This window comes from Erpetoichthys calabaricus, chromosome 7 (genome assembly GCF_900747795.2).
Source record: "Erpetoichthys calabaricus chromosome 7, fErpCal1.3, whole genome shotgun sequence".
NCBI classification, from domain to species: Eukaryota; Metazoa; Chordata; class Cladistia; order Polypteriformes; family Polypteridae; genus Erpetoichthys; species Erpetoichthys calabaricus.
This window is the reverse complement of record NC_041400.2, coordinates 69,884,377-69,899,111: the sequence shown is the minus strand read 5'-3', so window position 1 is coordinate 69,899,111 and position 14,735 is coordinate 69,884,377. Positions and strand designations below refer to the sequence as shown.

At 38.0% G+C, this 14,735-nt stretch overlaps 1 protein-coding gene across 2 annotated transcripts in view; it reads right to left on the bottom strand.

Moving 5' to 3' along the window:
* Window positions 1-5,678: 5,678 nt before the first annotated feature.
* Window positions 5,679-14,735, bottom strand: part of gtf2h2 (general transcription factor IIH, polypeptide 2) — a 128,566-nt gene continuing 119,509 nt past the window's right edge. Inside the window, exons 15-18 of one of the 2 annotated variants that reach the window (XR_007935390.1) lie at window positions 14,155-14,507; window positions 13,883-14,065; window positions 8,207-8,246; window positions 5,679-5,830 (exon numbers count right to left, since the gene is read on the bottom strand). Coding sequence is in view for 1 of the 2 variants with exons in the window: in XM_028804688.2 (XP_028660521.1) it covers window positions 5,726-5,830; window positions 8,207-8,246 (145 nt within the window). In the remaining variant the exon portion in view is untranslated. The remainder of the gene's footprint in view (window positions 5,831-8,206; window positions 8,247-13,882; window positions 14,066-14,154; window positions 14,508-14,735) is intronic. The other variant, XM_028804688.2, reaches the window with a different exon arrangement.

The following is a 14,735-nucleotide window of genomic DNA, read 5'->3' as shown; positions in this document are numbered from 1 at the left end:
TTCGTGTGGTATGGCCTTCGTGTGGCGCTTTGTTGCATGGGTCTGTTGCTATGGGCGTGGCGCATCATTTCTCATTTTCCGGTGCTTGGAGGGGGGCTTTGTGTGGCGCCTGCGTACTACGTCTTTTGCGTCCACGGCCCATGTCCCTGCATTCATCCGGTTTACCATTCTCGTCTCATTTTCCAGTGCTTGGAGGGGGGCTTTGTGTGGCGCCTACGCACTACGTCTTTTGCATCCATGGCCCATGTCCCTGCGTCCATCCGGTTTACCATTCTCGTTTAGTAATATGGATAGTTAATGTAAAGTTAACTGGCTCATATTGAAGTATAGCTGTGGTGGGTTGGCACCCTGCCTGGGATTGGTTCCTGCCTTGTGCCCTGTGTTGGCTGGGATTGGCTCCAGCAGACCCCCGTGACCCTGTAGTTAGGAATATAGCGGGTTGGAAAATGGATGGATGGATGGATATTGAAGTATAGTAATTGTCTCCGCTCCTGCATAGCCAATTAGGGGCCGGAAATGTAAGAGCCGATTTTAGAAAGTTAAAGTTTTGAGTTAAACTCATATTAATGTTTGCTTTATTTGAATAGAATATAATCTCTTCCATAGTCATAGTCAATGGTATAGTCTTTTTTCCCCCTACAAGTTAGTAAGAGATGGAACCTTCTTGCTACAACTGAGAAACAGTGTGATAAAAAGCCCTTGTTGTGTTTAGAGCAGGTCCCAGCAAACAGGGACTTGAAAGACCCATTTTCAACTTAGAAATGGGATAAGCATACAGTTTTCTGACCGCTTTGAAATGGTTCAGAAATTATAAGTGATTAGTAACGATTTAAGATGTAACAAGATTAAGCTTAGAACTGAACATTTATTATAACTTTTTCCATTTTTTGCTATTTTAATTTTCCTTTTTGTGTGAACTGTTTGACTTTGAAACTTAACTAAACTTTTAAAAACGAAGATATTTTGTCTGTGGAATCATTTCTGCGCATCAGGCCTTTGTTGAATCCCATTTTTTGAATTAGAGCTGCCAAATTTTGAAAACTTTGGGAAAACGCAGCTACAGTTATCACAATGCTAGATATTACAAACACACACCAAGTAAAACAAAAGCAAAAGAATGGTGCATCAAGAACACACTTCTATTTTTTTTGTTGCTTGCGCTTGAGATGGTAGAATGCCAGTGCCTGGACTGCATGATTGATGTGCCCCATCGTGTTGTTGTAGGCTACCACAGTGCAAGGCTTAGTGACCAACATCAGCAGGCATATCACAGCTGGTTGGTTGTACAATGCCTTATGCATCAGTTTCACTATCCGTAAAACTGGCTTTACAACTTTTCGTTTGCCATTGTGTTTTTGGATGAAGACTCCACCCTACTCATGAATATTGATGCATTACCATTGAGTTACATAAAGTGTTGGAACACACAGAAATAATGATTTTTTTGCAGCAGGATATTATTTCATTCACTAGACAGCAGCAGAATGTTGTTCCAATACATTACCGAGGTTTAACAATGTGAAGCAAATCATTACACATGCAGAGTCCGCCTCAGATTTTAACTAATAACACAGAATTCCAAGCCTGAGTCAAACAGGTTAACAGTGGCACCCCTGAGGGTAGAAAATCCAGTCTGTAAACCCACTGTAGTTTCTGGGATGTAAGACATTAGCATAAATCATGCTGTTCTTCAGAATGCCAAAGGAGAACCACCAGCAAGAAAGAAGAGGAAAACCATCACATCCAAACAAATCAGCAAATGTGTTGGCTTCAGAGGTGATATTCAAAAATCTCAATTCTGTGCCTTGCTGGATTCATCTAGTGCAGGAGTTTTTGAACTTTTTAATCTGAGGACCCAAATAAGAAAACAGATACCATGCTTGAACTCAAGAAGACAACTACAGTAATCCCTCCTCCGTCGCGGGGGTTGCGTTCCAGAGCCACCCGCGAAATAAGAAAATCCGCGAAGTAGAAACCATATGTTTATATGGTTATTTTTATATTGTCATGCTTGGGTCACAGATTTGCGCAGAAACACAGGAGGTTGTAGAGAGACAGGAACGTTATTCAAACACTGCAAACAAACATTTGTCTCTTTTTCAAAAGTTTAAACTGTGCTCCATGACAAGACAGAGATGACAGTTCTGTCTCACAATTAAAAGAATGCAAACATATCTTCCTCTTCAAAGGAGTGCGTGTCAGGAGCACAGAATGTCACATAGATAGAGAAAACAATCTTTAGCAAACAAATCAATAGAGCTGTTTGGCTTTTAAGTATGCAAAGCACCGCGGCACAAAGCTGTTGAAGGCGGCAGCTCACACCCCCTCCGTCAGGAGCAGGGAGAGAGAGAGACAGAGTTTGTTTTTCAGTCAAAAATCAATACGTGCCCTTCGAGCTTTTAAGTATGCGAAGCACCGTGCAGCATGTCGTTTCAGGAAGCAGCTGCACAAAAGATAGCAACGTGAAGATAATCTTTCAGCATTTTTAGACGAGCGTCCATATCGTCTAGGTGTGCGAACAGCCCCCCTGCTCAATCCCCCTACGTCAGGATCAGACAAAGTCGGCGCAAGAGAGACAGAGAAAAAGTAAGTTGGGTAGCTTCTCAGCCATCTGCCAATAGCGTCCCTTGTATGAAATCAACTGGGCAAACCAACTGAGGAAGTATGTACCAGAAATTAAAAGACCCATTGTCCGCAGAAATCCGCGAACCAGCAAAAAATACGCGATATACATTTAAATATGCTTACATATAAAATCCGCGATGGAGTGAAGCCGCGAAAGGTGAAGCGCGATATAGCGAGGGATCACTGTATTACAATAATAAGAGCAGAGACATACGAGGAGCAGTCAAAAAGTTCCCAGAATTGTGATACAGCAGAAGAGTGAGAGATGAGATTATATACACATTGTTGTGGAGGGGAGCGCAGCATGTCTGTAGACCAGTTACAACAGGTTTGGATTGTTTTCGGCGTGTAGTATTGTTTTAATTACCATTTCAATTAGACATGTGCATAGTCATTTGCCGCAGTTCGAACAACGTGCTAACATCAAGTTCATGTGCAAATTGGGGAAATCAGCTTCAGATATGTTAGCGGCACTAGTCGAAGCCTCACCCATAACAGTGAGAAACACTAAAAACAAAAAGAATAAAATAAAACAAACATACAAGAACAAAATGGATAAAACGCCCACAACCAAACACTCAAGAATGAAAGGAATAAAGCATTCAAACACTCTACAGATTTATGGCTCACTGTGGAATGTTGGCAGTGCACTGTGGAAGATGCGGGGATGGGGATTCCCTAAATTTGCAGGATTAGACATATTTAATGTTAAAAAAAAAAAAATTCACACAGATCAGCTTTGACTAGGCCAAACTGGTTTATCCTATAGAGGAAAATGCGGTTGGAGGCCACAATGATTTCAGGATAATCTAATTCGAACTAGGCCAAACAGATTCATCCTGTTGCTCTTTGGACAAACTGGATGGCATAGTCTAAAATTAGTCTGTCCTAAAATCGTGTTTTGCCGGTAACACAGACAAAAAACTATGGCCATATAATATAAAAACAAAGTTTTTGTTCCCAGTCAAACATATTTCTCAAATTAAATAAAGACAAAAATGCAAACTAAACGCATCATTGATAAAACAATAACTATCATTCAAAACTGGAAATGTATCACTGTCAGCATAAACATCTAGTTAAGATGACAGAAGTGTGCGTTAATTTTTAATAATGAATGCTGCACAAGAATATGATGATTTTTGAAAGGTCAGTTTGAATGATCACTTACCTTAGTCATTTGACTCGTGGTGCAGAATAAGGAATAAAACAGTCAAAAATAATGAATCAACAATGTTTATTTTCCTTGTCGTACAATAACAATAATTTTTTCTAAATGAGCTTCCAGAGTATTCAGCATATCCTGGTTATAATTTAACAATTCAATAAACCGAGTAGAAAAGGTTGAGTTACATAGCTAAATTATTTTCAAAAATGTTTGCACTCTTAATTTTATGCAGCTGATAGGATAAACATTCATGAAGAAGGCAGAAGGGTTTAGTCTGATATTTTCTGGTGTTTTTACAGAATGGTCCTCACCATTGTCTCACCTCCCACAACACTCCAAAAAAATGTAAAAAATCATGTGCATCCATTATTTTCATTTCGACATTACAAACTAATGCTGCAGTCACTTCACCTCACAAACTTGTCTGTGTCATTCCATCCTCTCTTCCACTTTTTTATTCATGTCTTTGCTTGCCAGTCATCACAGATTAACTGGTCCATAGTTTGGTGTTTTGTGGAATATTAATTATATTTTTGTATCATAAAAACAATAGCTATCTGTGAGGCGTCAATGGAGTTATTTATAGGCTACATACTGTATTAGATTGCATACTACCACACTAAACAGTATGCTAAATAGTGGGTGGTATTGTAGATCACTGACCACAGAACTTGTGCATGGATGAAATTGGTCATGTGGTGACCAATATAAAACATGTCCACGCATAGTTTAAAAAACTCTGATCTAATGGACTTCAGGTAAGCTTACCAGAGTTCTACTTTTAAGGCGCAGTATTGACTGTTGTGACAATTGTTGAAGCTAAAAAATGCATGTCATATCAAACATCAAGATGATAATCATGTTTTGACATTTGTTAACAGACTATAAATCAACAACATTACATTGAACTGCTGATGTGTCTGCAGGGAAACATCTGGGAAAAATGTCTGAAGCAGTGGTGCATGCAAAACTGCATTTTTTTTACCATGATAGCACATCTGCACACACAGTGTCATCAAGACTTATGACCCCCCCCCCCCCCCCTCCAAAAAAATGGGTTGTTGCCTTGCACTGCCCAGAATAAGACAGATCTTGGTCCCTGTGATTTCATTTTGTTTCCAAATTTTAAACTGAGACTGATGGGAAGTCTATTTGCTTCCATGAAAAAAATCCAGGAAAAAAAAAATAACAGGTAGTTTCTGACACGGCAACAAAAGATGAGTACAGGAAAAGTGGGACATGTGTAGTGCATATCCAAGAGAGTAGTTTGACAGTGACTCAAACAGAACTGCTCTAAACTGTATTCCACCCCCCCATCATAAATAAACAATACGAACCACATATCAAATGCATTTTTGGTTAAACATTGCTTTTTAGCATATACCATGTGTTACCTGATATTAGTACAAGAAAACTGTACCATTGCTTTTTCTGTGGCATTTGCTAAAATATAACAAAAATAAAACAGCATCCTCTTACTGGGTAACGTTTTCTCTATTTTTAACTTTAACCTTGTACAGATTACAATATATACAGTATGAAATCTTGTTTAGCAGGATGTCTGAGCATTTTTAAGTATACCCAGCCTTGCGAAGTGATCCTCAGGAGTGTGCCAAACGTTTTAATACAGATAATCACACTTTGACTATGAAACATTTTTAATTACCCTTTTTTATCATATAAAACATTTTCCTCATGATGTAACACATTTATTCAATTACATAAAGAAAAAACTTTATATAATTCAAGCAGATTCTAGTATGAAATACATTTAAATACTTGCTGTAGGACAACAAATAGTTGCTGAATGTAAGAGTACACACGGAAGAGCATGAAATTCTTTAGGATGGTCATTTTCATTGCTCAAGAACTCTCTTAATGCCAGTTGGTAAACATTTACTTTATTTCCTTATCATGTCAAACTCCTTGCCATTAAGGTTGACTATGTATACAAGATGGGCAGCAGTGTAAAGTGTCATGGATAAAGAGGTCACATTCCATACAGAAGACACTCTCGCATGATGGGCATATGTAAACCTAAAGTACAACATAAATAAAAATTAGTATGTGAAAATTCAGAATTATTATTCTACCATCAAATTAACAAACAACTTCACAGCAAAAACATCTGAGAAATGGGCATTTTCAATTGCTTCTTTTAGGAATAACGATTCATGGAAGGTGCACAGCAAGATCATTGGAGTGATTATAAGTCAAGTTCAAAACCAAGTGTCTGTTAATGGCGTTTTCATTAGAGAGCCATGATTCAGCCAGCTTTCTGACACTTTTAGCGTTGGCCCTGAATTTTACTTTCATAGTGTCCCAGTCAAACGTGTGTCTGGTGGAACTCATGTGTGTGTAAATCAGTGACCGGGGGTCTTTCCTTCTGACGGCATTGTGATGTTCCTGTATACATGTTGCGAGTCTTTTAGATGTTTGTCCCACGTATACCCCTTGGCATGTATTGCATTAAATGCTGCAAACTGTGTTTCTTGTCTCTGTGGTTGACGTTTTGCTTTTAGCATTTAAAAGGACAGCCCGTAAAGTGTTTGCTTGTTTGTGTGCTATCTTGATCCCAGACCTGAACAGAATGCTTCGACTTGAACTTAGCATATGCAGGCTTAAAAAGAAGAACATCTAAATAATAAAAAAAATACTTTATGAACACCACCTTTCGTACCCCACCTTACTAATCCACCCCCAACCTCCCCCTCCATCCCCACCCTTCACCAGCTATATAGTGCCTATTATAGGTAAAGGATGGATGTAATGAATTGAATCTACTTATGCTACAGGAGGGACACAAAGAATGAGAAAAAATATATTTTTAAAAAAAAAAAAGATTTTTAATGATTTATGTAGTTATTTCAGATTGTTTTGCCTTATCTAGAATTTAAAACTTACTCAAATGAATTTCACTAAAATCCATAAACAATTTTTTCATTATACTGTAATAAAGAAATAATATGGACATTGTAGAGAGCACACACATTTGCAAACTGATACTGGAAAGTAAGGAGAATTATTTCCTGACATTCTCTTTCCGGTGTGCTTCTTCTGATAACTTACATTAAGAAATAAAATAGGTTTAGACATTTTATAAGGAAATTCGTTGATAAAGCCATCGCTGCAGTGGTTAGTTCTGCCAATGACACAGCAGCCTTTCAGTTTGGTATTCAATGCTTGGCCTCATTACTTATTTTTTGATGGGAGTTTTGGACATTCTCCCAGAATCCAAGTGTGTTTTCTCTGAGTACTAATATTTCCTCCTGTATCTCAAAAAGTGGGAAGGTTGGGTTAATGATCAACTCTAAATCTGCCTTGGATGGCTGTGTGTGAGTGTGCCCTGCAAAATAACAATTTGTTTTTATTATTTAAATCTTCAAAAAAGTCAAATCCACGATCTTTGTAAATTTAATTGCAAAAGACACCACAATATCCTCAAACTAGAAACAAAAGGTTTGGACCATAAGGCAAATGTCTACTAATTTTTCTTTCTGAGACATGGATTCACATACCAAAGAAATTATTTACATATTTGCAGTGACTAGATAAGATGTTGTATAGCAGTACTACCTGTGCCTCATAGTTAATAAGAAACTGGATTTGAATCCTGCCAGTCTGGAGTTTGTATATTTTCCTGCTTCAATTGAGACCCAGGTTTTCAATTTGTTATCTCAAAAATTTGCAAGCAAATATGCTTTGTGGGATGAGTGTGCATGTGACAGCAAGTATGCTGTACAATGGACTGGTATCAACCCCACCCTAATTTGGAAAGATGGAACACTGTGAAATTACTGAGCATGGAGAAACATGTAGTAAAGCCAGGAATAACCTTATACTTAAAATTCAAACACAAAACCTTAGTGATGTCTTATTATAGAATTCAAAATTTAAAAAAAAAATCTACAATGTTAGGATTTCAACATTCAATGATGCTTATCCATCCTGTATATTTTTACAGAGTAGTGCAGTAATGAAGAATAACACTCTGTGAAAATATCTTCAATGACACAGACCAGAGGAGAAAGACAACAAAACAAAAAAAGCCACAAAGCCTCACATACTACTTCTAGCAAGATACTACACTAAGTTTCTAAAAACATCACCTCAAGCTGGTTCCACATGATGTACATGACAGTGATTTCAGTTTGTATTGGAGGTAAAATTGTGCCCTTTATGGTACCAGGCAGGTGTACCTAACGTAGTAGCCATGGTGTGTATATAAATAAAAAACACACAAGATATTCATATTGAAATAATTAGAAAAAAAGAAGCTTAGTAGGCTTTTCACTTTCTTTTATGAAAAATCATTTAAAATAAACAATTATAGACAATACAAATATTTAAGAAACAATCTAATCTTCCTGTAAACCTAATACTTGCATTTCATGAAATAAAAAACATACTTACATTTTGCTCTTTAAGGTCCCCTTGACACCCTTCACAAAACCTTGGAAGACAAAAAAGGTTTTATATAAATCTGATTTTAACAACTCAGGATGGAAGCAAAGAAGCATTTTACTGAAACATTGTAGTCTAAGTATAGTTTGAAAAAGGGAAACCTAAAAATGAAGCAAACTCAGTTTTTAGAGTATTGCAGTGATCAAGGGTTTCAAATAAGGTAATCATCATGCTAACTTTCCTCCTAATGGAAGCCTTTGCTTAAAGTAAGCATCTTGAATCCTACTTTATGCATTCTGGCGATTTAAAAGTAGCTTGTTTCATTTTAGTTACCTAAATAAAGCACCACTTAAGGTGGAACAGCTGCAACAGCCTTAGTCCACATGGTGTGAATATGACTAACCAGACTGGAGTCATCTGATGATGTGATGTGGTTTCAACAGTCAAGTAAAAGTAGCTGATTAACATATTGAGAATTTAGGTTAAAGATCAGTGTGCCTTATTATTAATTTTAGTGCTATTAGCCATTAAACGCTTATGCCTAAAGCAACTTAAAAGGTCACCATTTATTTTGGCATAAGGGCCACTGGCCTGCCCATTTTTTCCACGTGCTTTGTTTTGAATTTCTGTGAGGACTATGCGTTCTCTGAAGTAACTGAGTGAGCAGATTTTGTTTTGGGAACACAGCTGCTGATGCATCCAACTGACAGCAAACTAAACAGAAGATTAAACATACTTCTACTAGTGTTCACTGACCTTTAGTTTTTAAGAAAACTAAGCACGCTCTCATGTTAGTGCAGAAACAAACATTTTAGATGGCATTTAAATTTATATAAACACTAGAATTCCTGAAGCCTACGATAAAAGTCATAATCCCGGGCCACCTTAAATTCCTTTGCACCTCTTCATTAGCCTCTTTGTTTTGCAAATGTGTCAATCAGCACAGGCAGCAAGCAGCCTGCTAACCCATCCCCCACACCAACGCAGCTGAAGTTCTCTCAGCTCAAGTCTGTTTATCTGGGTGTGAGGTGCTTTGAATTGTATTGGGTAAAAAATATATCGTTATTTGGAATACATATATTTCATGTGTTCCGTATCTACAACGATCTGGGTAAGTATAGGATGACAGGAAATTCCCGAAGCCTATGAAAAAACTTGTAATCCCAGGCCACCTTAAATTCTTTTGCACCTCTCCTCATTAGCATCTTTTGTTTTGCAAATGTGTCGGTCAGCCCAAGCAGCAAGCAGCCTGCCAACCCATCCCCAGGACAGAGCTAAACTCAGTCACAAACTTCTCCCAGCTCAACTCTCTTTATCGTGGTGTGAGGTACCTGAAGTTGTATAGGGTAAATAATGCAGTATATCGTTATTTGGAATAAGTACATTTCATGTGTGTTCCGTGTTTACAAAGATCTGTGTAAGTGTAGGATGACAAGAAATGTGAGGCAAGAAATGCTGAACACATACATAAAACAGAAACTTTTTCCATGATATACTAATAATGACATGAAGTGTATAATGTATGAAGACTTTAGTCGAAATATCAAATAAACACATGCGGTTTTATTCAAGAATATAACCAAAGAAAAAAAAAATCATTCAGTTTACATGTTGCTGTCAATGAGTTAAAAACCCAAGCTCAAATGTCAATCGACAGAAAACTGATATGTATTCCTGAATGGTGCAGAGATAAGAACTGCTGCCTTATAACCAAAAAGTTACAGGTTTGGGTCTGAGTAGTGAGCTTCTATTATTATTTCTATAATAAAAACATACATTTGATTTGAGTCTGTAACACCCAGTGTAAATTTTGGCTACTTGTAAAAGTTCACATAGTACAATGAACTTGCCTCTCCCTCTCTGAGTTGATGGCGTTTATGTCCATTCTTTTCACAACAGCAGCGATGACCACAGTTGGTGCTGTGGTTAGAACTATTTGTTGCACCGGCAATCAAGGATACGATGTCCCACGACCGCTATCAGACTATCATGCGGCATTTGTGTTTTGACAACAAAGACACCCGTGCAAAACGTGTGGAAAAACTAAAGATTTGCTGGGATTTCGGACATCTGGCAACGTTTTGTTGAGATCTGTGTTTTGAGTTACAACCCAGGGCAAAGACTTTCCGAGTCTGTGGTCATAAAGCTAATGGAGCCATTTCTGGACAAAGGCAGATCCGTAACAACAGACAACTTCTTCATGTCGCTTTCGCTGGCTAATAGACTGCTGCACTGCAACACAACTCTGCTTGGCACCATAAGTAAAATGGGACTACCACATTTCGCCATACTAGTGTTTAGATCTGTCAGTGCCATGCTGATGGTGTATGCACCCAAAAAGAAGAAGCCTTTCAAGTCAAAAAGTCAAAGTGAACTTTATTGTCATCTCAACCATATACAATTATACAGATAGACGAGATTGCGAAGCTCAGGGTCCACAGTGTAACAACATGACGTGCAATAAATAAATTTAAAATAGAATTAAAATTTAAAAATTAAAACACAAACAAGACATTGTGCAAAGATAGGACAAAGAAGTAGCAGCAATATTGATGTGTAAGATATGTAATGTAATAAATAATAGTTATAGATAATACAAAAATTATCAGTGTATGCTAATAGTTGTCTAGGACGTGTAAACAATGACAGGGCAGAATGTTTCACAGCAGAAGGATCTCAAGACTGTCAAAATACTTAAAGGTCAGTATGAGATTTTCAGTTCTTTTCTCCATGCACACTTGTCTTTGCAGGAAAGTGGCTTGCATGTATAAAAGTTCTGTTTTTAGAGGTGGTTGAGGCCGTGTGGAAGGTCCCAGGGGGCAGCCTGGTGTTAAGGAGTCTAACAGCTTGGGGGTAAAAACTCTCCTGCATCCTGGCAGATCTGGCTTTGATGCTGCAGTATCTTCTCTTGGATGGCAGAAGTGTGAAAAGTCCATGTGAGGGGTGTAAGGGGTCCTGCACAATGCTGCAGGCCTTGCGGACACTGCGTTTGTAAAATATGTCCTGTAGTGAAGGGAGAGGCATCCCAATAATGTTCTCTGCTGTCTTCACTATCCTTTGCAGGCGCTTGCGGTCGGATATGTTGCAGTTGCCATACCAGACTGTGATGCAGCTAGTCAGAACACTTTGACTTCAGTCAGTAACAGTGTAGCATACTTACAGTATTCAGTGGAAGTCTGCCAAGTGGCATTGCTCTGTATTGTTCATACAGCGTTCTGTGTTGGTTTTTCTTGGTGTTTATTAAATGTGTTCTAAGTTTTTGTGATGGGTGATCATAAAGAACGGCGAGTCTGCATTAAATTATGTTTTCAGCTGCTGAAACTAGTGATGCTAGAAACTGCTTTTAAACAGGGAGCTTTAAGTAAAACACAGATCTACGAGCGATTTTCGAGTTTCAAATGAGGGCAAATGTCACTTGAAGACCAACCAAGATCTTGCCAACCTTCCACATTTATGAATGATGAAAATCTTGAAAACGTTTGCAAAGCAATTTAAGAAGATCGTCGTCGGACTATTGAAGAGATTTCTGAATTACATGCGTGTCCTAGAGTTCTTGCCACCTTCCCTACTCGCCTGATCTTGCTCCGTACAACTTTTTCTTGTTCCTGCATATGTAAAAGGAACTCAAAATCAAACAAAAATCACTGCAGGCATTGGACAACGTTCCTCTTCAGCAATTCCAAAATGTTTCGCCAGTGGGAAAACTGTTGGGACAAGTGCATTCATTCACATGGAGAGTACTTTGAAGGAGACTAAAGTATCTGTAAGTAAAAATTAAAACATTTTTTTTTCCATTCCGGTTATTTTTGGGTAGCCCCTCATATAAGCTACTCTACTTAATGTAAGCTTTCTCACTGTCCACTCACAGACAAATGGTGTCCGTTTTAATTAAAGCACAAAATAAAAATGTCAGAATTTATTAAAGTAGCTTTTCTTGCCGTTTGTCCAACTTAGCAGGACAACACCACCAATTCCTTTTTCTCAGTTTATCACTTCACTTTATTTAAGGTGAAGACCATTAAATATTATTTTCTCTCTCTGGTAAAGTCTGCCTTATTGCTCTCTGTTTACAGCAAAAAAATGTACAATTGGTCAAGTACTAAACAACTTGTGTAAAGGAGCACTGCAACTAAATTATTGTAAAGATGAGAAAAGCAGATGCTGAAAAAATTATTTTTTGTGATCTACCAATTTATTAATCAATTCTTTTGTAGTGAAAATCGACCGATTTAGATCGGGGGATGACCGGTTGGAGCAACACTAATTATTGGGACCTCTCTGCCCTCCATTAAAGAAATCTTTATAAAGTGTTGCATCTGCAAAGCCTGTAACACTGTGAAGGACCGTCTCTTTGTCCCACTTCCGTCTGGCTCAAGGTACCCTTGGCTGTCTGGACTCTGAAGTCTGTGCTGGTCCCATCCTCAGATGTGCTTCAATTAGCTTCCTTATATGCAGTACATTTGGTACACTTGTTACTACTGTTGTTTTTTTATTATTAGTTGTTATTTATTACTATAATTTTCAAATTATCAGTTATCAAGCAGTTCAGGTGAGGTATAGGAACTGTCCATTGGCATACAGTAACATTGGTCAAGTAAACTGTCTGCCAGTGACAGCACAGATGATGTAGCAACACTGTATTGATTGTACTTGCCATCCCAGTTGTTCCATCAATTGGTGTAAAGTATTGAGTTTGAGATGTACCCAGGGCTTGCTTCACACAGTATGTTGAACCAAATCATGCCTGTTTGGATGCAATGTACTTTATCCATAATAGCCTTTCGTTGCAACCCATGAGATTTTCATCAATGCAAATGTCATGATCGGGAACATGCCTACTGCATATTTTTGGTGCTTGCCTAATACACACCCCACACTTGTCAAGTTTCGGTGATTGGCTTCATCACAGTCATTGTTATTAGTGAAATGTCAAGACAGGTTGAACATCCCTAGACTGAAATGCCTAGGACCAGACTTATTTTGGATATTTTCATATATTGGAATAATTGCATACAAATGAGATATTTAGGGGACACACATGATCAAACTATAATAATTCATATCACCAAGCTGATATCATAACATGAGACACATAACACAGCAACCTGGCTATGACTACCTTGCATTTAGTTGTACAGTGCTGAGACAGGATAAGAAAGTGACAGCTTGAGCTGGCTGTAGAAATGATGACCACCAACAGAAGTGATGGGCAGGGTGTAATACATCGGCTCAAAGCAATGAGCACAGAAATACCAGACTTGCCTGGAAAGGGGTGCAGAGAAGGAGGGTTATAATGAAGAAAAAGTGAGCAGCCTGGTAGTGTAGGGAGTAAATGTCATGACTGACAGCAGACGGAGAAAAAAAATCTGTTTTGTCCACCGTGTATAACAGCCCTTCTAATGAGAGTACAGCAGTCAACACTTTTAAGTTGGTGATTTCTTCAGAACCAGATCTGTTCAGTACCATACTTGCCTCCCTCGTTTTGAACTTCAGAACTATTAATTTATTCTTTTTTATTTTTGATTAACTGCATTCTTTGGTTCATGTGTCTTCCTTTTTTTTTTACTGGCAAAGATGCCACTACAATATTAAAACTCAAAAGTGATGAATACGATGTGAAGACTCCTCTATTGTAGTTCCCTTTCAAGAAACGTTTTGTTTTTTTAGTCAGCTTATATAGGGTACCTGTTGTCAATTCTTTTACAAATGGCTGACAGGTCAGGAATATCTCAGTCAACCTTCACTCCTTTCAGGCCTGCTGTGCTAGAAGCCATTAACCAACTGAGGAAAATACTTTTATTTGTTGTATTTTGTGGGTGTACATACCAACGCTCCAGACAAAAATTCACCTCAAGGAACCAGTGGCTCCTAAAAAGAAAAAAAAATTAGGAGCTAATAGCTTTGATTTAGGTGCCAAATAATCAAATGTGTAAAATATTAATCTTTCAATATCTTACCTTTCTAACTTCCATTTATACATGCCTAATTCTTTTCCTTCTCCTGTGTAATGAATCCTTCCCTTGAGCTTTTATGTCCATCTTGATGATTTGGGTAACTTTCAAATTATGTGTAGTCATTAAGAACTGGGTATCACTGACCATCAGAATAAGTGTCAGAGGGCCATCCAATGTAATTTGGTCTTCTTTTACTCTTTTTTTGAAGTGAGCCAGCATTTGACACAGGACTCAGGAAATTGCTCAAGCGATGGGCCATCTGTGCTGATTGTGACTAATTCCTCCAAGGTTGAGTGAGCTTTGTACTTTTGATTTTATTCTGTTCTGTACTGAAAAGCCATGTTCACACTGAGTGGCTGAAATAGACGGAACAAGCACGATCTCAACAAGATGTGGAATATTGTGAAAATCTGTACAGCTGTGGAAAATGAGTGTCCCCTAAAAAGGATGGGATGGAAAGGCAACTTAAATATGAAATTAATATAAAAGACTGTCAACACGGTTTAGAATACATTTTGAACAATTTCAGCTATACAGTGTTGATTTTGCAAGGAGCTTACAGGGGTACACATTTCTACAGCAAT